This window comes from Lepisma saccharinum, chromosome 3 (assembly GCF_977018435.1).
Source record: "Lepisma saccharinum chromosome 3, izLepSacc3.1, whole genome shotgun sequence".
Taxonomy (NCBI): Eukaryota; Metazoa; Arthropoda; class Insecta; order Zygentoma; family Lepismatidae; genus Lepisma; species Lepisma saccharinum.
The window spans coordinates 117,808,121-117,830,808 of NC_139231.1; the positions used below are offsets into that span (position 1 = coordinate 117,808,121).

The window sequence follows — 22,688 nt, forward strand, 5'->3', positions numbered from 1 at the left end:
ACTGTTAAAATATATTAATTATCCAATATTTAATTTTGAATGAGGTTCAAGGAAAAGTAACTGCGACAGTAAGAGAAACCGCATGTAGCTTCTTAAATCGTAGTTATAATTTATTATTTCAATCCGTATTTCTGCTTACGATTTTGTTTAATTTCACAATATTCTCTTTCGTTACGAATGCATTAGTTTTGAAATTTCTGAATGTGTTTCTTGACGTAAAATAATAGTAGCTAAACATTTAAGTTATTTTTTCAGGCCAGAAGCAGTGATCTCTTAGCTGGAAGCAAGGGCTCAACAGAACAAGCTCAAGGGGCTGGTGATACAGTAGGTAAGTATTTGTGAATGACCATTAGCTTTTATTTCTTGAGATAGTGTCATGTGTGATATTTAATGTATGAGAGACAGACAAATTATGAGGAAAAGTGAAAGATTATTGGAGAATCTAAGGAATCTTTGACCACACAAGAGTGCTTTACTATGTTCTGTTTGCCCAGTATGCACTAAGACATGTGTACGTAAAAGTATATATTTTGGGAGATGTTGTGCAGACTACATGTATCACATGTAATAGTAGTACAGAGCATTCCCTGACATTTGCTATCAAGAGTCGGCGGCAAGCTGTCTGGCATCAGTGCTTGTCTTTCCCGGTGAACTGGTCCGCGACAGTCGATAGAGTTGGCTATTAAAATTACAGTTTTCATATTGTATACCAACCTTGGCTACAGAAGGTGTTAAAAATGATGTTCCTCTGCTGCAACATATTCCTGGCATCTCCGAAGGAAATTGGCATTTACACGTGCAAGTTCGTCTACTGTAATTCTCCCGATTTTTCGTACAATACTCTTTTAACTCACGGATGGTGTGTGGATTGTCTTTGTATACTTTATTTTTTAGATTTTCCCATTTTTCTTTCCACTTTTATTCAGAACTGACCCTGTTACACTAAACTTTTTTACGAGGTTTAATATAGTGGTTCTATGTGGAACGGGAACACCAGGAAATTTTGTTGCAAAACGTCGACGCACTTCTCCACAATTCCTCTTTCCGAAGAAACACTCGACAAGATAAATAGTTTGTTGTAATGTAAACTTTTGTGGTGCCATATTAAGCCACAATCTTCAACACACGGACACGACACAACACAACTTCCGAGGGAGGATTATACTGGCGTCAGTCTGCAACGTCAACAGAAAGGGAAAGAGAGCGAAGGCAGGGAGAGCGAAAAAAAACAGTACTGCAGCATGCGACTGTCGCGGACCCGTTCATCGGGAAAGACAAACGCTGATACCGGGCCGCTTGCTGCCGAGTCTCGTAGCAAATGTCAGGGAATGCTCTGTAGTAATAATAATAAATATTTCCATTAAAATAATAATAATTATTATTATTATAAAAGATGCCGTAACATATAAATATAACATATAGGCATGCATGTGGGTCAAATTCAGTTTTTAGTTCCAAGTGAACTGTGAATTAAACCCATCCCAGTGATTTGTTTATTCTGCTCACATTGTATTGCATCGGCAGCCTGACATCCCCTCCAGAAATATTCTGGCGACGCTCATTTCAGCTGATATTTTCACACACTCAGCAGTGCGATTATCAGTTTTGGTATCTGATGCCACATAAACGTTTTTGCAGCAATTACACCATTAAGTTCTGTATGCGATATACAATTCACCTAACAACTCCGCCACAATGTACACTGTCGACCTCCAGGCAATTGCCCTGAAGCTCATGCCGTCACCGCAGCTGTTGAGTCTGCAAGCTGCACCAAGCAAACGCCTTAGAAAGCGCACCATTGCGAAACATCGTCGACCCAAGAACTGGGAGGAACGGTAATATGCACCGAGGCGAAGTCTGCACCGAAGAAACGTGCCGCATAGTCGCACTTCAGATAATGATTACCGAAGGCCCAAATTGCAGTCGCTGGCGACGGCATGCTTCCGTTGCTTCCAGTGGGATTCTAATTGAAGGAAACAGGTTTCCATCGATGTCTTGCATTAAGTTTTCGGCTCCGAGCGATCACATGTAAAATAGCTTGTTTGAAAGGCTGTTAACTGGTAGTCGTTAATGCTCAGGTTGTATTAAGAAGGGAACATGTGTCAAGTAAGTGCATTTGATTTCAGTGACGAACATCTTTTTCCTCCATTCCCTAATATGGTTCTAGACGGTTCGATAATCGAGCGCGTTAAGTGGTGGACTTTTTGATCTCGACACTGAAGTTCCCGGGTTAAAGCCCCGAACGGGGCATGGCTGTTTCTTGTGAGTCTCATTTCATTCATCGTATTATATCACTCATCCTCATCCCCGCGATTAGCCAAAGTGGCAGAAATAAGACTCTAAACAACAAAATTGCAAATCCAAGGTTCTAGGTATGCAAGTCTGGAAACTAAAATCTTCTGAGTTGAAACCGTTTTCTTTTTATCATAAAAGTCAACATGATTTATATTGTAAAATGGTTAAATTACACACAAACTTGTATGACGTGAACATGCAGTGCGATGAATATATCTGAGACTCAACAAATGAAGCAACATGCCTCATGGTAATGGACTAGCTCTCGCTCTGTAGCTTATGAAACTGAACCCACCATAATAGTGTAGAAAACTTAAGAGAGTCACGTTAGTTGCCAGTCCGTCAGTGGTATAAGAACGGGTGAAATAGTTATATTTTCATCTGTGAGACACAGGGTGGGACTAATTTATTTTGTTGCAAGGTAAAAACCCAAAAATGACTGGTCTCAAATGAGAGAGGAGAAGAAAGAGAGATTGAATCTAGCAAGGGAGAAAAAGAAGAGACTACAAGGGAGAGGAAAACAGTAGATTTTTTAAAAAATCCAGAAAAAAGAGGGAAAAATAAGGAAGAAAAACGATTCAAGGGATCGGAAGAGAGGAAAAAGAACAGCAAGTAAGGAATTGAGCGAGAGAAAAGTAGAAATGAAAAGCGATCGCGGGAATAGGTAGATTAGGAGAGAATTGTAGGAAGCAAGCGAGAGAAGAAAAGTAAATGGAAAATCGAGCGAGAGAGGAAATACGAAATGAAAGAAACGAAAGCAAGCGCGATACGGAAAAGAAGCGCAAGAAACTAGCGAGAGGAGGAAAAGAAGTGCGAGAAGCGGGCGATAGGAGGAAAAGAAGTGCGAGAAGCGGGCGAGAGGAGGAAAAGAAGTTCGAGAAGCTGGCGAGATGAGAAAAAGAAGTGCGAGAAGCTGGCGAGATGAGAAAAATAAGTGCGAGAAGCGGGCGAGAGGAGAAAAAGAAGTGCGAGAAGCTGGCGAGATGAGGAAAAGAAGTGCGAGAAGCTGGCGAGATGAGAAAAAGAAGTGCGAGAAGCTGGCGAGATGAGAAAAAGAAGTGCGAGAAGCTGGCGAGATGAGAAAAAGAAGTGCGAGAAGCTGGCGAGATGAGAAAAAGAAGTGCGAGAAGCTGGCGAGAGGAGAAAAAGAAGTGCGAGAAGCGGGCGAGAGGAGAAAAAGAAGTGCGAGAAGCGGGCGAGAGGAGAAAAAGAAGTGCGAGCAGCGGGCGAGAGGAGAAAAGGAAGTGCGAGCAGCGGGCGAGAGGAGAAAAGGAAGTGCGAGAAGCGGGCGAGAGGAGAAAAGGAAGTGCGAGAAGCGGGCGAGAGGAGAAAAGGAAGTGCGAGAAGCGGGCGAGAGGAGAAAAGGAAGTGCGAGAAGCGGGCGAGATGAGAAAAGGAAGTGCGAGAAGCGGGCGAGATGAGAAAAATAAGTGCGAGAAGCGGGCGAGATGAGAAAAATAAGTGCGAGAAGCGGGCGAGATGAGAAAAATAAGTGCGAGAAGCGGGCGAGATGAGAAAAATAAGTGCGAGAAGCGGGCGAGATGAGAAAAATAAGTGCGAGAAGCGGGCGAGATGAGAAAAATAAGTGCGAGAAGCGGGCGAGATGAGAAAAATAAGTGCGAGAAGCGGGCGAGATGAGAAAAATAAGTGCGAGAAGCGGGCGAGATGAGAAAAATAAGTGCGAGAAGCGGGCGACATGAGAAAAATAAGTGCGAGAAGCGGGCGAGATGAGAAAAATAAGTGCGAGAAGCGGGCGAGATGAGAAAAATAAGTGCGAGAAGCGGGCGAGATGAGAAAAAGAAGTGCGAGAAGCGGGCGAGATGAGAAAAAGAAGTGCGAGAAGCGGGCGAGAGGAGAAAAATGAATTAAAAAGCCGAAAGTGAGAGGGGAAAAAAGTAATGATGCGAGTGTGAGTATGCTTGGAAACAGACCAAAGCAATAAAATTGTTATATAATATTGCCAGTCTTTTCCACTTATCTTCTGGAATTGAATGTCAATCTAAATTTATTACTTGCTCATTTTCCTTTTACTGTGAGGGGTGGAAGGAAGGAAATTGTCTAATACCCATCTTTGCAAACAGGAATTACTACGAGGAAATTCAACTGCAGTATAGGTCTTCTCAACGTCTTTTACAGTTTCGATCCAATAGTTACAGCCTCGATTGCATGCAGTCATCTTTGCACACTATTGAAATATTTTCATTTTTTTTAAAGTTTCACTTAATTATAACTTAACTCAAATTTTGCTTAACAAAATAACTTTTTCTGGAGCTTCTTCAGTTCACGTAAGACTTTTTTTCTTTTTTTTTAAGCTCATGGACTACTGGTGAATTAATGAGTTTATCCTCAGAACATGTAAAATGCTGAAGTTTTAGTTCGTAACCGTTACTTTTAAGAGCCTCAATTCTTGCCAAATCACACTCTTGTTAGGAACTTGGCTGTGAGGAAAATGCGCTCTCCTATTAAAAACTTTGTGTTGCACCTATCAACAGGCAGAATGCGAAGAATCGAAAGTAATTACAGGCAGCCTCGCACTACTTAATGAAGGTTAAGACCCTGTTAAAGGCCTTTTGTTCGCTGTAATGTAACCCAGAAAAGTGCCAGTCACAGACGTAATATTAGACTTGGTCGGCGTTTGGGCCAATCAAGAAGTTTGTTTTGTGTCCAGTCATTACAAAGAAAGGAGTAATCAACCACCGTGCTGCTTGTTGTAGGAGATTGAGAAAGCCTTTTTTTACATTCATTATTTTCGCTAGCAACAGGCTTTTAATTCATTATTTGAGCGCCTCCTTCGCCTTGTTGGACAATATCCTTCCTATGAGTGCACTTAATGAAATAATGAGTTGCGGAATTATATCAAAAGTGTTGCGGCGGTGTCAGAAATTTCCTGGGAGCACGGGGTTGTGACTGCAAGGGAATTATGCCTCTTTTGCGGAGGTGGTGGAATCTGAGCTCCGTACTATAGTTTGTGCATTAATCTCGAGGCGCGCATATATATACAGAGCATTCCCTGACATTCGCTACGATACTCGGCGGCAAGCGGCCCGGCATCAGAGATGTCTTTCCCGGTGAACGGGTCCGCGACAGTCGCAAGCTGCAGTTCTGTTTTTTTTCGCTCTCCCTGCCTTCGCTCTCTTTCCCTTTCTGTTGACGTTGCAGACCGACGTCAGTATAATCCTCCCTCGGAAGTTGTGTTGTGTCGTGTCCGTGTGTTAAAGATTGTGGCTTAATATGGCACCACAAAAGTTTACATTACAACAAAGGATTTATCTTGTCGAGTGTTACTTCGGAAAGAGGAATTGTGGAGAAGTACGACGACGTTTTGCAACGAAATTTCCTGTGGAAAGAAAAATAAGGAAATCTAAAAAATAAAGTATACAGAGACAATCAGAGCAGCTTGCCGCCGAGTCTCGTAGCGAATGTCAGGGAATGCTCTGTGTATATATATACATACACGGTGTTACTAAAGTTCGTGTCCAACGTATAGGAGGTGATTCTACAACTGAAAATAAACACAAAAGTTCATGTGACGAAATGCCGAAAACGGCACCCATTCGGAGTTATTGAAATGGGAAAAAGTGTGAAAATTATGTTTACAAGGAAATATTGGCACAACGGCCAAACATATGACCGCGGTGAAAGGCGTTCCACAAAGAAATGCGGCAAGCTCTATTCAAAAAAGCACATGGCAGATGTGTGAAGTTGATGCGCAAGGGATTCTCCAAGGGAAGCGAATTTGTCTGTTGAAGTGGTAGGGAAGGGTTTATCGAGATGTGTTATCCACGGAAAGTGATATGTGGAGACTGGCAACTAAGAAGAAAGCGAATATCCGTAGCTTTCCATTACGTAGAGAAACTAAGACGGTGGTGCGCTAGGTTGCATATGTGTCGACATGTTCACTGTTGGCAGAGTGGAGGTGCCGAGGAAACCACATCACAGACGATGTTCAAATTGTCTGCCATTAACTTCCACGCAGAGATGACAACGCCGAATCAACGATTGTCTAGTGCGAGCAAACAACCCCGCGGTGTCCGTTTTCGTCGCTGCGGCGAAATTAATGCGTGCAACGAGATCCTCGGCCGACATGACAGGTGTTTCTTATACGAGGCGTTTCATCTCTCCCCATAGAAAAAGTTCCAGGGGAGTGATGTCCGGCGATTTTGCTGGACACGGCACAGGCCCACCCCTACCAATACACCGATTGTGGAACAAGCCATTGAGGAAGTGACGCACATTTTGGTCGAAATTTGGTGGTGCACCATGGTGTTGGAAACATAGTCCTTGCCTCAGTGCCAAGGGCACGTCCTCCAACAGTTCAGGCAAAACATCACGAACAAATGCATGATATGTACCATCACACTGGCGAACAGGGAAAATGTACGGCCCAATCCAATGATCATGCACTATAAAACACCACACTTTAATCGCAAGCCTGTGCTAATGGTGTGCTACGAGAATTGCATGTGGATTTGCAAAATCACAAACGTAACTGTTTTTACTTTTGAACACGCCCGTTTTGGTGAACATTGCTTCATCGGTCCACAGCATCCTGTTCAAAAAATTCGGGATAGTTTCCATGTGATGCAAAAACCATTGGCAAAACACCACACGTGGGTCAAAGTCCCGAGGTAAGAGGTCTTGTACCTTTTGGAGTTTGAAAGGGTACATTCCCTCTTCGGATAGGATGCGCCACACATTAACATGGTAGGTGTTGTGGGCACTGGCTATATCGCGCGTACTGGTGTCAGGACGATCCCTGACAGCATTTAACACCGTAACTTCACATATCTGCCATGTGATTTTTGAATAGAGCATGCCGCCCTTCGCCAGCAAGATCGCCGGACATCACTCCCCTGGACTTTTTTCTATGGGGAGAGATGAAACGCCTCGTATACGAAACACCTGACGTGTCAGCTGAGGATCTCGTTGCACGCATTAATTTCGCCGCAGCGACGATAGCAGACACCGCGGGGTTGTTTGCTCGCACTAGACAATCGTTGATTCGGCGTTGTCATCTCTGCGTGGAAGTTAATGGCAGACAGTTTGAACATCGTCTGTGATGTGGTTCCCTCGGCACCTCCACTCTGCACACAGTGAACATGTCGACACATATGCATATCACTTTCCGTGGATAACACATCTCGCTAAACCATTCCCTACCTCCATGACTTCAACAGCCCCATTCGCTTCCTTTGGGGAATCCCTTGCGCATCAACTTCACACATCTGCCATGTGCTTTCTTGAATAGAGCATGCCGCATTTCTTTGTGGAACGCCCTTTCGCCGCGGCCATATGTTTGGCCGTTGTGCCAATATTTCCTTGTAAACTTAATTTTCACACTTTTTCCCATTTCAATAACTCCGAATGGGTGCAGTTTTCAGCATTTCGTCACATGAACTTTTGTGTTTATTTTCAGTTTTAGAATCACCTCCTAAGCGTTGGACACGAACTTTAGTAACACCCTGTATGTATACATATACACAGAGCATTCCCTGACATTCGCTACGAGACTCGGCGGCAAGCTGTCCGGCATCAGCGCTTGTCTTTCCCGGTGAACGGGTCAGCGACAGTCGCTCCAGTCGGCTAGTAAAATTAGTTTTCATATTGTGTACTAACCTTGACTACAGAAGGTGTTGAAAATGATGTTCCTCTGCTGCAACACATTCCTGGCATCTCCGAAGGAAATTGGCATTTACACGTGCAAGTTCGTCTACTGTAATTCTCCCAATTTTTCGTACAATACTCTCTTTTAACTCACGGATGGTGTGCGGATTGTCTTTGTATACTTTATTTCCCAATTTTTCTTTCCACTTTTATTCAGAACTGACCCTGTTACTCTAAACTTTTTTACGATGTTTAATAGAAGCGACTGTCGCGGACCCGTTCACCGGGAAAGACAAGGGTTAATGGCGGGCCGCTTGCCGCCGAGTCTCGTAGTGAATGTCAGGGAATGCTCTGTATATATAATATATTTAAAATGCTCTCTGCAAATGGTTGTGTTTATATTTTTTGTCCAATTTCGACATTGTGGAGCTGACCTCCTTGGCGGAGTGGTTAGCACTGAACTCTATGACGCCAGGGTTCCCGGGTTCGAATCCCGGCATGGGTGTTCTTCGTGAGTATCCCTGCATTAATTTCATCATATCACCACTTATCCTCATAGTTGCGATTAACCAAAATATGCAGAAAAGCGACGCTAAACAATAAAAATTAAATCAAATCTAAATTTTCAAAACTGCTGAATTCAGTCTTCGAGCATAAGGAAAGTAACTCATCCGACGGTTGGACAATTATATGCGCTACAATTTTCCAATAAAATATTTCAAATATAATTCTTAATTTAGGAGGGCAAATAGGGAGGGAGACAAGTAACCATTTATCATGTAACCAAGATAAAGGCACTAAATTTAGAGGATTTTAGAGTAAATTCTTGCAGCATCTAGATGCCATGAAGGACTGATTCTGTATTTAGTCTGAGAAAAACCTGTCGACAAATCAACTAAAAATAACTACATGGTGTTCGTAAACCTGAAAATTGATTACCACGGCACAAAAGTTTTGTATCTGTTCTTATCCTGGGCAAAATCAATCCACTCTTGAACATGCTTACCATAGTGAAAAGTGAAAATAGGCAACGTACTTTACACAGATGATTATAGTAAATACACATCTGAATCATCAACATATTAATATTTTATATTGTATTTTGAATAGTGATAAATGTATGGATTCGCTTCGCAGCCTTAGCTTGACCAGGAAAACAAACCGTTAATGATAAATATATTAATGTTGATTTTACTTTGGTGGAAATAAATAACATGAGTTTAATAGTTTGAATTAAATAGATATCTAACTTGCTTTGTATGATTTATTTGACACTCCATTTATTTTATTTTTTGCAGACGAAGTCGAGTCCAGAGAAAGCGAAAGCCCGCGTGTCGGCCATAGAGAGTGTGCACGGGACAACCAGCAGCAGTAAGTTGCCAAAGATTAAAATAAATTGCCAAGCTACAGTGGAAAGTGAAAATTGTACACTTTTTTAATATTATAATTTCCAATGTACTAAACTTCCACGTTTTGGAAGATCGTAAGAAATGAAAAAAACTTTAGTATTTTATTGACTATTTCAGTTTGCTTGTACAAAGGAAATTGACAATATTGTATTTGATTTGTTGTAATTAATTACTAAATGTGACTGATCTTGAAGTTATGCAGCAAGACTACCTTTGTTATATGAAACAGAACATACCTAAATCAGCTTAAAAGCCGTAACCTTGTAAATCATAGATTCCTAACGAAAGAAAGGATCGCAGATTTCATGTCATATTTAAACGAAACATGTATGTTTCGTGTAAAAATGTTTGTTTGCTGTAATTATTCATATCGCGAAAAATAGATTTAATGTTCTACTTATGTTCATTTTCAAAAAAACAGTAATATTTTAAAAAACCAGCAAATTTGCCTTTTCTAAAACTTAAGTTATTCTTGCCTCTAGTTTTTTAGTCAAGATCATGATAATTGAATATATCTGTGTATGTCTCCTTGCACGACAGTTGCCATAATCGTTGCTATTGACATTCGGTCTTACTGTAATTTGTGTATTATTTTATAGTTAGTTCCAGTATATGCAGAATGCCATACCGAAAGAATTTGATTTTGTCTGTCGTTCGAACGTCTAGTTTTAAACTATTTTGTATTTTCATAGATTTTTATGCCACTAATTTATTGTTTATAAGGGTAATATTCAGTTTACAATCACATGCCAATACTTACGTAACAACAACTTGCACGGAGTGTGAAATCTATGCAAGTAATTGGCAAACTTGTTCTTGCTGAAAATAATTTAGAAAATACATCAACTAGTAAAGGAAAAATCTTTCGGTAAATTATCTGTTAACATATTTCCACTTTCTAAATTAGATTTTTAGTTCTTCGCCCTAATCATTGTCGAAGCAACCCAGTCATTGTGCCAGAAACAAATGGATATAGGAAGCAAATGAAAGTAGTTTATTCTCTGGAGAGCAGTCAGATATAATATACCACTAAATCAGTGCTCCCAAACATCCCACAAATTATGAATTTCTACTTCGAGCACTGCACTAAATCATAAGAGAATGCATATTTTGGCTAAAAGCGTATTTATTTATATAGTTTTACTTCTTTGCTGAGTAGTGTGTAGAATAGTTTACTCTTTTGCCAATAATAGTAACACAACACATTACAATGTAATGCAGATATTATAGCTATTCAGCATAAACCATAACTTATTCCATCAGGTGTAATATCTAAATTGTGTAAAAATAAATAATGTAGCCAGCCTCAGAGAGATTTGTATTTTATGAAGAATATATATATATATATATATATATATATATTATAAATTAGCGAATGCATTAAAATTTAATCTTCAGGTCTCTAGAAAGTGTACCAGTTGGAGTTTTGAACAGCAGCAAGTCCGGACGTGAACATCAGCTGACCAAATCTTGCCCTGCCATCGTTTCTCACATCAGTACCGGCACTCAAACCGATGTAAACGAATTACTCAGGCAAAAAGCAGGTAATTAGTTTTTGGTCTAAAATTCCAATGATTTTAAATGGTTAACTTTTATTGTTTAATGAACTTTAGTGATATCCACTGTTAGTTGATAAGTTTCAAATTTAGTAATTTGTATTGTTTTTTACATTAGTATATTTAAGTACGAAACTTATTACGAACGATCTGCCAAAACCTACATTGATGATGGTTGTAGCTTGTATCGAGGGGAAGTAACAATAGAATCATAAATGTCACAAACAGAAACACAGATTCTGGGTGCACAATATATTTCTGAAGAGGAGAAAATTTTACGATCCATAAAGGAAAGATACTTCCATAAAAAGTTCTTCACTTTTACTTCTCATTTTCTCACACACTAACACCACCAGTGTGTGTACAGCAAAGGGGCCTGGTTTTAATTCTCGGTAGGCATTGCTATCTTTCAGCTAACGTCAGAGCTGAAGCGAGGTGAACAGATCTGAGCTGGGCACTCATGGCTTACTTCTCGTTTGGTTTCCTCTAAATCAACTTGCCAATGCTCGTCTGTGATGGGTCGATCGTTCTTAATGGGTTTCCTCCTTAACTTTCACAGAATCTAAAAATGAACGTTTTGAATAAGATGCCATTTTTTAAACTAAAATCAAGTTTTTACTCTGAATTTCTCTTTTCCGCACTTTGAAGATCACTATTTTCGGAGCCAGTAGCGTATTCGAGAGGTTGTAAATGGCTTGAGTCTCTTCTCGAAATATCACAGAACAAAGTATGTGCTTTTCCTTACAGCTGTTTTATGGACTGTCTCTAAAGGTGGTTTGCAATTCCACACCTATCGTTATTAACTTATTAATAACACGACTATTGATTGATATATAAAAAAACCTACTGTGTTTTATGTGATACAATAACTCAAAAAGTGTATATTGTGTTCCTTTGGTTAAACATAGGACAGCTAATTGTTATTTCAGTTCTATTAGTGCGGTAAAATTTTACCTAATTGTACGAACACAAATAAAATTGAATCTGTGCTACAGCTCCATATTGCAGGGTTGTTAAGGGTCCAGGAACCCATAAATTCTAATGGGTTCTATTGGGTTCCGCTGCAGGAACGGAACTTTTTTTCTCGCACAATTTAAATTCGGTCCAATTTGCGGATTGTTACATTGAAAAAAGGTTCCTGGACCGTATTTAAATTGATGAGGGAAAAAGGTTCCTGGACCGAATTGAAATTATTTAAATATGAAAAGGTTATACTCTGTCTAGAACTCATTTACGTTTGCTGATTTTCTCTCCCAGTCCGGGATTGAATCTATTTACAATTCCTGGACCAGGGTTGACCGATCAAAAGTTGCCTTCTAAAAATGTCCGCGAGTAAGTTTTACATTGCAATATCACATTGCGGTTGTATAGAACGTAGCGCAGGGAATAATTCAAAACGCTGTTGTTCTCTCGTGGGCCGGGTTCAAAAACTCCCTTGTCGAAGAGTTACTGTATATAGCGCAATGGACTATATTAGTGAGACGTCACATTGAAATCAAACAAACCCGTCACGTGTTGCTCTGGCATCCGATCCAGGAATCGCAGCCAATAGGAGCCGTGGATGAGGTAACGTGAGGCTGCTGTGTTCCCAGAAGATATCACAACAATAACGGGCAGTGATGCTACAACCAAGTGAAGGAACGCGCGCGAGAGAATGGGGCTACATGCAGGGTCGGATTAAGACGAAATTGGGCCTGATGCTTGAAATCTTCGGTGAACAATAAACACAACGACGTTATAGTTACGTCACAGCACAAAGAATAATAGTAACTGTATAACAAGTAACGCTGTGTCTAGTCGTCCGAAAATGGGGCTCTAAATTTGAAAACGCTTCTGCTTTCGGAAAAGTATCGTCTGTTTTCATCTGTGCCTATTTCAGAAATGGGCCTAATGCTGCAGCATCAATAGCATCCACTTTAATCCGGCCCGGGCTACATGGAGAGGGGCAACGTGACTGCAGCGTTTGCGTTTCGCCTATTTCTACCTTGTACGTACCTTAGATTCTCGAGACAGCCAGCACCTGGATTAGTCTTTCATGCTCACAAGTGGATATTGTTTATCGTCAGGTCCGTATTCGATCCAAGTTGCGTACTGTTTCATTTCAATACCGAACTTGGACCCTATTTAAACTGATTCGGAAAAAAAAGTTCCTGGACCGTATTTAAATTGATCCTGGAATAAAGGTTTCTGGACCGAATTTAAATTCGTTCGAAAAAAAGGTTCCCGGACCGTATTTAAATTCATTCTGAAAAAAAAAGCCCCGGGACCGTATTTAAATTGATCGGGAAAAAAGGTTCCGGGACCGAATTGAAATACTTTACAGATAAAAAGGTTCTTTACGGTCCAGAACCCATTTACGCTTGCTGATTTTCTCTCCTGTACCGGAATTAAATGTATTTAAAATTCCTGGACTTTCAACAACCCTTCCATATTGGCCGCATATGGCTGCCAATTTTCTATTTTTTGTCCATATTAACTGCTGCAGATACGGAGAAAAGGTTTTAAACTTTTTTGAAGCGATAATGCAAGATCTATAAGAATTCTGCGCTATCAAGCCAGGGAAATGATCATTCGTGTCTGAGCTCAACCACTCCATCTGTGCGATTTATAGGGAATCTCGATTTAACACCTAACAAACACGTTCGTGTGCCTTTTCTCGAATGAACTTGAAGTGGCGGCGCCACCTCTCCTTGATTATCCATTATGAAATGGAGAAAGGGACTCTTGACAATGCAGATTGATTGTTTACATCGTTGGTATCACTTACCTTCAACACCTGCCATTTTTTTTACCTTCGGTAATAATATTTCTAGCTGATGCATTCATTGTATTATTCGTGACGACTATGTTGAATGACTGACAGACGAATTTCCCAAGCATAGCTGATTGTTTAGTTGAACATGGTGTGTTCGTATTACCATATGTGTGATATGATTAAACACCAACTGCGTTTTTTGTTTAATTTTCGTGCAAATTCGTGAATGTGTCGTTAACATATTTTCACTTTCTAAATTGCATTTCTAGGTCTTCACCCTAATCATTGTTTCGTCATTCGGTAATGAAATATGGAATGTTTCTAAAGTCTAGGTTTTTGTATACTTTATACGCATATAGACTAATCGGGACTGGATCTATGGTTTAAAGTGGGATCCGAACCACGGTGCGTACACTGGGTGTCGAATCCAGGACTCCTTGATTACAAATCATCGGCGTTACCATTATGCCGTCTGAGAAGCCCGATAGTTTCAGATTTAGGTACGTGCTTATGAGTACAAGGTATTTGGTCTGCTCAGAATACCATACAGATTAAAGTTGTCGCGATTTGCAATCAAGAGTTCCAGTGGTTCGGATAGCACTCTTGTAAGTCCAGTCCCATAAGTACGCTTGCTGATTTTCTCTCCTGGACAATGTATTTAAAATTCCTGTATCTTTAACAACCCTTCCATATTGGGCGCATATGGCTGCCAATTTTCTATTTTTTGTCCATATTAACTGCTGCAGATACGGAGAAAATATTATAAATGTTGTATCTAATTCTTCACCACGGCTACCTCTCATCTCCTTGGATATCTTTAACTTCGCCAAAGGACTTAAACAAAAAAGAGCAGGTTCAGTGAAACAAAAACAGTGCATGAAATACCGTGGGAAAGAACGGCATCAGGTGGTCTTGAGGTAGGAAAGGTCATTGAAATAATAATTTGTACTTCCGTTTGTTACTTTGGTTGCGACATCACGAACACACAGAAGTTGTTTTGCTGAGGATCATTAGGAAAATGCTGTAACAGATGCTATAAAACCATATGTAATAGGGACTAATAATTTAATAACAGGTATAAAGTACACTGAAGAGAGAGAAAATGCCCATTATGTTCTCGAGGTCTGCTACATCATTATATCATTTCTTGTGGAGTTTTGCAACGCCGTTCCTTTTAATAAAAGAGGTGCTACCATATATCGAATACACTCAATAAATATAGAGCTGTGGATGACAATTTTTTGCGTCCCTCCTGACTGCAATTCAGACTATGCTAATGGTAGAAACAGAAGTCCTCATTTCTTGATGTGTTCATTACACTCTGTCCCAGCTATCTTTGGAGCAGCTGAACGAAAACACTGCTCCACCAATGAACACGTGGGAGGAACGGTATTACGTGGAGTGGGAGAAAGCGACTGCAGCTACCAGTCTTCCCAGAAGCGTGTACTGCTTCGCTCTGCTTACTCAACCCCCCCTTCTCTGCCGCTATCCGTGCCCTTGCTTCAGAGATGTTTGGGGCAGGGTATAGCTGTTATCTGTTACTGTATGTCATTTGTGATGGTTCAGTCAGTAGAGTGTGTTCTGAAGACCAGAATAATACAAATTATGTATTGGTGGGTGATCTAGGGGTAGGAATTTCTCTCACACTGTCCATGAACGAAGTGACTTTGGGGCTCACCCAGCCTCTAATCAATGGGCACATCAGGGATGGGTGCGAGTGTAGAGGTGGTTGAAACATGGTGAAATATGGCCGAGATCGAAAATGTGTAGGGGCTCGTTGGTGCCTTCATGACAGTACAATGGATAGTTTTACATATCTTCCATCAGTAAGTCGGCTGTAAGAAGTAGTCTTTCCAGATAGCACTCAAGTATCAACCTCAACTACATTCTTATTCTCTAACGAGGCTCTGGCGTCTGGACTTTGAGCCAATATAATCCTCTGCAGGCCCTTCATCTCATCACCATTCATCTCTTCGCGATTAGCCAAAACAGGCAGAAAAGCGAATTAAAGTAAACCCGACCAATCAAGAAATATACTTTTTTGTGCTATAAGCTCCATGGTATAGTCCACTCGTTTACTTCGTTAACGTCAAAGAACTGAAGAAAGCCGCCGCCACGAACGTGCGTGGGGATAAATAACGGGCGAGTTGTTTTCGTCCAATCACACTCAACCTTCAGCCAATGGGCGCAGCTGTCATTCTGTTCGTCTACTCCACGTGGAGTCTGTCACATGACTGCGGATACGCTGTTGCCGTACTTTGCAACTTCAATGTGGAGACCGTGGGAAGGTGCTTGTGCGCGGAGGGAGAAGGTGGCGTAGAGTAGATGTGTGGCAACACTTTGCGTTGAATGAGATTGTTGCAGCTGGTGGGCGCGCTCCGTGGACTTCAAAGCCAGCCGGTCGTTAACGTAGCTAGCGTGTCGACTATAGTCTTTTCATCCCTTAGTGTAATTGTTAGCGTTATAAACGCGTCCTTGACAAGCATAACTTGGCACAATGCAATGCTGCATAATATATTGATGGACACTCACTTTTCACTTTAATTTCGGAGATTAGAATCAGTTCCATTGCGCTACGAAAATAAGTTTTATTGTGATGTACAATAATTATGTCTTGGCCGCACTTTTCCCTTCTTTAAATTGCCGTTATCAGAATGAAAATCTGTAGCAGCACATCGCCGGGTTTCTTTTTTTCTAATCTTTTTTTCGCTGTTGAAAGTTGTAAGGTAGGGAAACCTATGTTAAAAACGAAGGTGAACCTGGATGAACAGGCTGCCCCTGGGAGTGGCCGCTCAGGCTCCTCTGATGAATGAGCGGATGTCGGCAAGTGAGAGTAGAGCCTGCGGCGACCACGCAAAATGCATTCCTTTTATGTCGGGGAATGGCCTTATCTGAAATTCTCATGTTCTGCAACGTTATTACTTGATAAATTACCATTAATAGAGCATGGAGAAGCGGCTCATGCGGTTAATTTTCTCTCGTGCATTGAGGATAGCCAAGACAAGTGTCGACTGCTCTTTTTCTCTATACATACATCGTTGTTTTTTTGTTATCCAAGATGACTCTTTGTCTAAGGAAGACCATACACTTGTCAGGCGCACTTGCTACAGCAATTGCTGGAAACTGATGTTCTAATGGATTGCTAAGCATGTCTAGTAAAAATAAAGGTTGCCTGTAAATGATTGATAAACGTTTACTTACTGTAATCGGTGCTATTTCAAAGACAAAATGCTTTACATGCACTAAAAACATTTAATGTGAACTCCATTCGTGATCCAACAATGCCAAGGACATTCCCGTTAGCGTGTGGTAACGCAGTCACCCTGTAATCAAGGGGTGTTAGGTTCGATACCCATGGATTCCGATTACGTTTTAAATTGTAAGTCCAGTTTCGATTAACCTTCTTACCATATTCTTAACTCGTTACTCTTGATATGCACTGTAATTAAGGACTTCACCCATAGCCACCAGGAGAAGGGGAAGGAGGCAATGGATCTCCCACCAAAACGATGCTTCAGTTTTCAAGTTATCGCTTTCCTGTGCCAGTCTTAATTATAATTAGAATAGCTAGCACTAACTACTGTGGCTAAAATATGTGTGAAATACATAAATGTAGGCTGACATTTATTTTTCATAGGGGTACACGAACCCCTTGCACCCCCTTCCAGACGACTATTACTTTGATGTTCGAGGAGGTGGTTTCTTTTGATACCGTTTTTGTAGGTCTACTGACCTTACTTTTTCGTACTTGATCACACAAAAGCTCTTCGTAGGAGATGCCGTTCTGAAAGTGGTGGAGTCTTAGAGATAAACAATATGGAGATGTACCCTTAATTTTGAAATCTAGGAGAATTTGACTTGCCGATGATAACATTTATGTGTGGAAATGATATCCCGAAAGTATACTAATCATTTACGGACACGGGGAGGTCGTACCGCATCAACCAGTGCAGTATTTTAGGTAATTCTAAGAGAGTTTGCAGTAAGTGTACATGTGATTTCATACACGTGCGTCTTAACCTAGTGCTACGTTTTGAAAATATTCATTTTATTCAGACATTTACGAGTATGAATTTCGCTGGCTCTGTTTTCGATTATAAATGTTCACTAGTGTTGCCCACGGGACGAGACGGGACAGGCTTTTAAAAATTCGAGACGAGACGAGATGTGTCCCGAGACAAACGAATATTTTCGAGACTAGACAGCATTTCCACGAGACGAGACAGGCCAAAGTCTCGTCTCGTGGGCAACACTAATGTTCACATAATGTGAACTTTGATTTGTTTATAAAAATGTTCATCTGTTGGATAGTTTATATATATTTTCTCGGCTTTTCGATTATACAAATGTGCATATTTTCAATAGATATATTGGAAACACAGTGAAAATGTGTAGATAATGGAAAAGAGACATTGTATTTGTATACAAATCAAAGTTCACAAAATACACACTGGTAAAGGATATTAGTACAATAATGTAATTTCTATTCTTCTCGGAGTATATTTTGAGTGTATTACTTGGGTTTTTGTATTATATAACGGTTTTACAAGGGCACAAATTCCACTTTTCGGGAAAACCGAAGTTTTGTACAAAAAAGTGACTTTCATTGCTGTGCTGACTTGCTGTGGTATTTGTTGGAATAACAGAATGATAAAGAAAAGTAAAACCATCCTTTCCTCTGTGTAGGAAGAAGTAAATGACAAAATGCGTATACGTGAGACGCTGAGTTGGCACACGACCATTTGCCAAACTGTTCACATGATGATCCTCTGCAGTGCGACATGCTCATGGCAAGAATTCTTTTCTTTTGTTTCCGCAGGCTCGGCAGATGACGTTAAGAACGACGAAGAACCATCCCCTCAAAGGTTCCGTAGCTCCAGCTTCATTGCGGCCATCGAGAAGAGCAAGCCGGAAAAGCAGGTAAAGAATCCGAAAGACAAAAGAAGTCTTGGATAGCTCCCAGACATATATTCCCCCCACCCCGCTCTCCCGCCCTCCCTTTCTGAACACTAAACTGAGGCAAGGAAGGAAATTAAAGCAGGGGGAATTCGGAACTGAAAATTGGAACGAGAAGACAATATATAATTTCTGTGTTTCTTTATGTAATGTTCGGCCTGAAACTGGACAATATTCTGCCTAAAATTCTATTACATAGTTACCGATTTGAGATTTTCCTTACATCTGAATGATTTACGTGAAGTTATTTCCTACTTTTATCATTATTACTATTATGTTGTTGTTCTTATTATTATGGATCGAAAGGTTTTTATTTATGGATAATTATTTCATGCTAATTTTAAATCATACTTGGCCCTTTAGACGGTTTTGTTACAGTGATCTGATATAGTGTCAGGGTCCTAAGTTTGAATCATGGGCAAGGTATAGGTGTTTCTTCGTGTTGCTTTCTTTCATTCATTTCATTAATTTATCATTCAGACTCGGAGCCCATTAACGTCGAGAGGTGCTAAACCGTTGTAAATTAACAAACCTACAACCAAATACAAAAATACGCAAAACTTGTGTAATTACTGATGATAACGTTTCATTTCTATATATGCTGGCTCGCTGGTTGAGTGAGTTCTTTTAATTAATTAATTAAATATACTAATAGCATCATAATCAAAACCAATTAAAACAAATTATTAGGTAAATCGACCAAATTTCAATAAATTTTTAATAAAAGCAAATGCATTATAACAAAATTACAACAAATAGCAATTTCCAAATACATATGGGAATAGCCCTACGGAAATATTGAATAGAATTTTTGAGAATATAATAAAATATTGTATTTGTTAGCTTGGAAATTTGCTATTTGTTGTAATTTTGTTATAATTTGCTTGTTTTTATTTAAAAAATTATATAAATTTGGTATTTACATAATTATTTGTTTTAATTGGGTTTGTTTAAAAATTATGATGCTATTAGTATACGACGACTTTCACGAATCACAGCGCGAACAATCTCAACATTTTGGACGTTTGTTGACGTGGAAGGTCATCCAGCCCTTGGATCTTTGGGAATTAAACTCCTGCCCTCCTTAACGCGCTTAAAATCATAGCACTTTGTTCGGCTCATGCTGTTGTTGTTGATTTGGTGTTTTAAGTCCACTTTATGCACAGTAAGGCTAATCGGGACTGGACATACAGTTTGAAGTGGGATCCGAACCACTTGTGCCTCCACCGGGTATCGAACCCGGGACTCCTTGATTACAAGGCGACGACGCTACCACTGCGCCATCGGGGAGGCACTGTTCGGCTCATGCAGTCATCCCAGTATGCTTGGTTAAGAATTTGGAATGATTCCGTAAAAGTTTTCCCAAGTTTTACGCAAAATTTCACACACACGCGTTGTTCCTCCAACTCTTTCATTGTTGCTTTGTCACTAATCCGACGAGCCGCTTGTGCACGACCTCACTCAATCAGCTGTTACTCGACAACTAATACATAGATCGGAACCCAGTAAACGGCGATCTCTTACCAAGATATACCGCTAGGTGTGCACGGTAGCCCGATCACGCCATCTGCAACCGTTGGCGGGTTATTAAAAAAGTTCGGTCTTTTTTTGAACAAACCTCGTATTTAACTAATTAAAGGAACTAGGCAATGAACGTTGTCGCCTATATGTCTATATGATTTTATATGAGGTATAGCCTGCCCAATGACGTTTGTTTAATGGCCGTGGTATTTTGATCATGCAACGGTAGCATAATCGTTAGTTACGTTCCCGGGTTCGAGTCTCGGCCCGGGCATGGGCGTTCTTTGTGTCAATTCATCAGCTTCATCTAATCATCACTCATCATCGTCGCTGTTAGCCAAAAGTTGCAGTTAGCGACGTCAAATAATAAAATACAAATCCATTTCTTCATATGAAATTCATATCAGGTCAAATCTTAATGTTCGTAACACAAAGCTATGCCACTACATAAGTACAAAATTTGTCAATGCGTTAAGGGTAACTTGTTACTCCGAACAGTAGATTTTCTTTTGGTTCATTTGTCAAGCAGGTTTTTATTTTATTTTCTTTGTGTGTGTGTAAAAGGTATGCTACCTTAACATGTAACCTCAACATTCCAAGTTTCAAATACATATTCAAGAACTTGAAATAAGCAACGCTTATTTGGCTTAATGAAAGACCGTCATGCCCTTCTTTCACATCGACACGCAGCCCTGCATTTTGCAAGGTAGCATCATCATTTCGTGCCGTTACATGAGTAATGGAGTAATGTTAGCATCCATTAGTTGGTTGAGTACCATGTAATTGAGTTCACAACCCTCTCGTGCAAGCAGGAGATTGACTAAACGTCGTTCTTGAGACACTTGTTCTCACATGTCTGATGTGGTCTGTGGGTCGTGTCCTAAGTGGGTGATGGTGTTGACGCATGATTTCCTGCGGAAAAAAAGATGGTCAAGGTCCGTTCAAACAGCAGTGCGTGATGTGTGTGCCGTTGTTTGCGCGCCCTGGGGCGAACAATATCCTCTCATTTTTGCTTCAGAAGTCTTAAGAAAAAGAATAGATATGTGGGAAGATGAAAAACATGTGCCTGTAGATCTTGACAAGTAAATAAGTAGGCATATCTGCTCCTACAAAATTCTGAACACGCTATATACATATTTCAATGCATAACATATGTAGTTAAATTCCAAGGTCTGCATAATACACCACGAAAAAATAAGATTTCAAGTTTTGGCAACTTCCCTGGACGGAGGTTTCACACCGAAGTGAGTAGCGACAAGCTACATGGGCCTGAAAGAAAACATTCACTGCGCATGCGCTGCCAATACACCGAGGATGCACATGTTGCTTGTCGTGTCACTCCGGTGCGAAAGGTTGTGTGTATTACTGAAGGTTAGTTTCCAAGTGATACGTGCCGCTTCGGTCTGAAAGGTGCTTAGTGTTCGAACTCAAGAATGGGGGAGGAGGGCAGGGAACCTCCTCCTAGAGGGTATTTTTCCAAAGTCTCTATATTTCTAAATACGTTCTCAACTGTAGAAATATAATTTCTTCCTCTCCGAGAATTTGTGTACTTCTTCTCGGTTCTTTTATGTCGCTTCTCAACCTATTTAGTTAACCGCGACAATGAGAATGAATGGTGAACAGATAAAGACGATATGGTGGAGCAAATGTAATGATACACTCATGCCTTCACTAGCGTACGCAAGGGAGGAGTAATTACAGAATACTTCATTGTGTATCTCCCCCCCCCTTTCCCGCCTAAAACACAGCTATGTGATATCCACCTTTAGAATTCCAGCCCCCATCGAAAAAAAAATCCTGCGAACGCCAGTGCATGCCTTAACTAGGGTTTGAATCTTTTGTCATATCTTTATGTAACGACTATTTTGTAGAAGTCTCCTTTGTTATATCATCATTATAATTTTTTTACATAACCATTTAATATACGATTTTTAATACGTACTATTTTGTTTAGGGTTAGGTCGTAGATCATAATTTGCTGAAACCTCGCCCAAGAATAAAGCCAATTGAATTGAATTGAATCTCTTGACTTCGTAGCGCGTTGTTCTGGCCAATCCGAAAGTACGATGAATAATTTTCGGATGGTAGGAAATCTTTAATTATGCTGGTAGCATGTCAGACATCTGCGAAAAATTGACAAATTGTGGAATTGTTAGTTATACAAAATTGTATTTTTTAAAAAAATAAAAAAGGACGCAAATTTTCATAAATGTATCTTAATTAGAATGTTTTGTTGCTTTTTTCGCAGAAAACACTATTTCAACTCACTTTTATTATGTCGATTACAGTCATAAAGTAACACTGAATTTCACCTCTCTCACGTTTTCTTGAATTCGATCATTGACTGATTACACTATGGGACAGAAATGGATGAAACAAGTCTGTAGTTAATTGGTTAGGCATTGCGATCAAATTTGATTTATCCACAGATAGGCTAATCAGGATTTGATGTAAAATCTTATGTTCGAACTGTAGGAACTTAGGCATGAAATTTGTTTCCTTTGAGTGGGATTGTAATTATTAATTCAATTGATCATATTATTGGTTTACTGAACGAATTATTAATATTAGCTAATTTTCTAATATGCACAA

General features: G+C 40.1%; 1 protein-coding gene across 5 annotated transcripts in view; it reads left to right on the top strand.

Moving 5' to 3' along the window:
• Positions 1–22,688, top strand: part of LOC145985353 (inositol 1,4,5-triphosphate receptor associated 2-like) — a 283,782-nt gene that overhangs the window by 90,729 nt on the left and 170,365 nt on the right. For all 5 annotated transcript variants that reach the window (XM_083119265.1, XM_083119264.1, XM_083119263.1 and 2 more), the window contains 4 exons: positions 256–328; positions 9,198–9,270; positions 10,707–10,852; positions 18,439–18,539. In XM_083119265.1, coding sequence (XP_082975391.1) covers positions 256–328; positions 9,198–9,270; positions 10,707–10,852; positions 18,439–18,539 — 393 coding nt within the window. The remainder of the gene's footprint in view (positions 1–255; positions 329–9,197; positions 9,271–10,706; positions 10,853–18,438; positions 18,540–22,688) is intronic.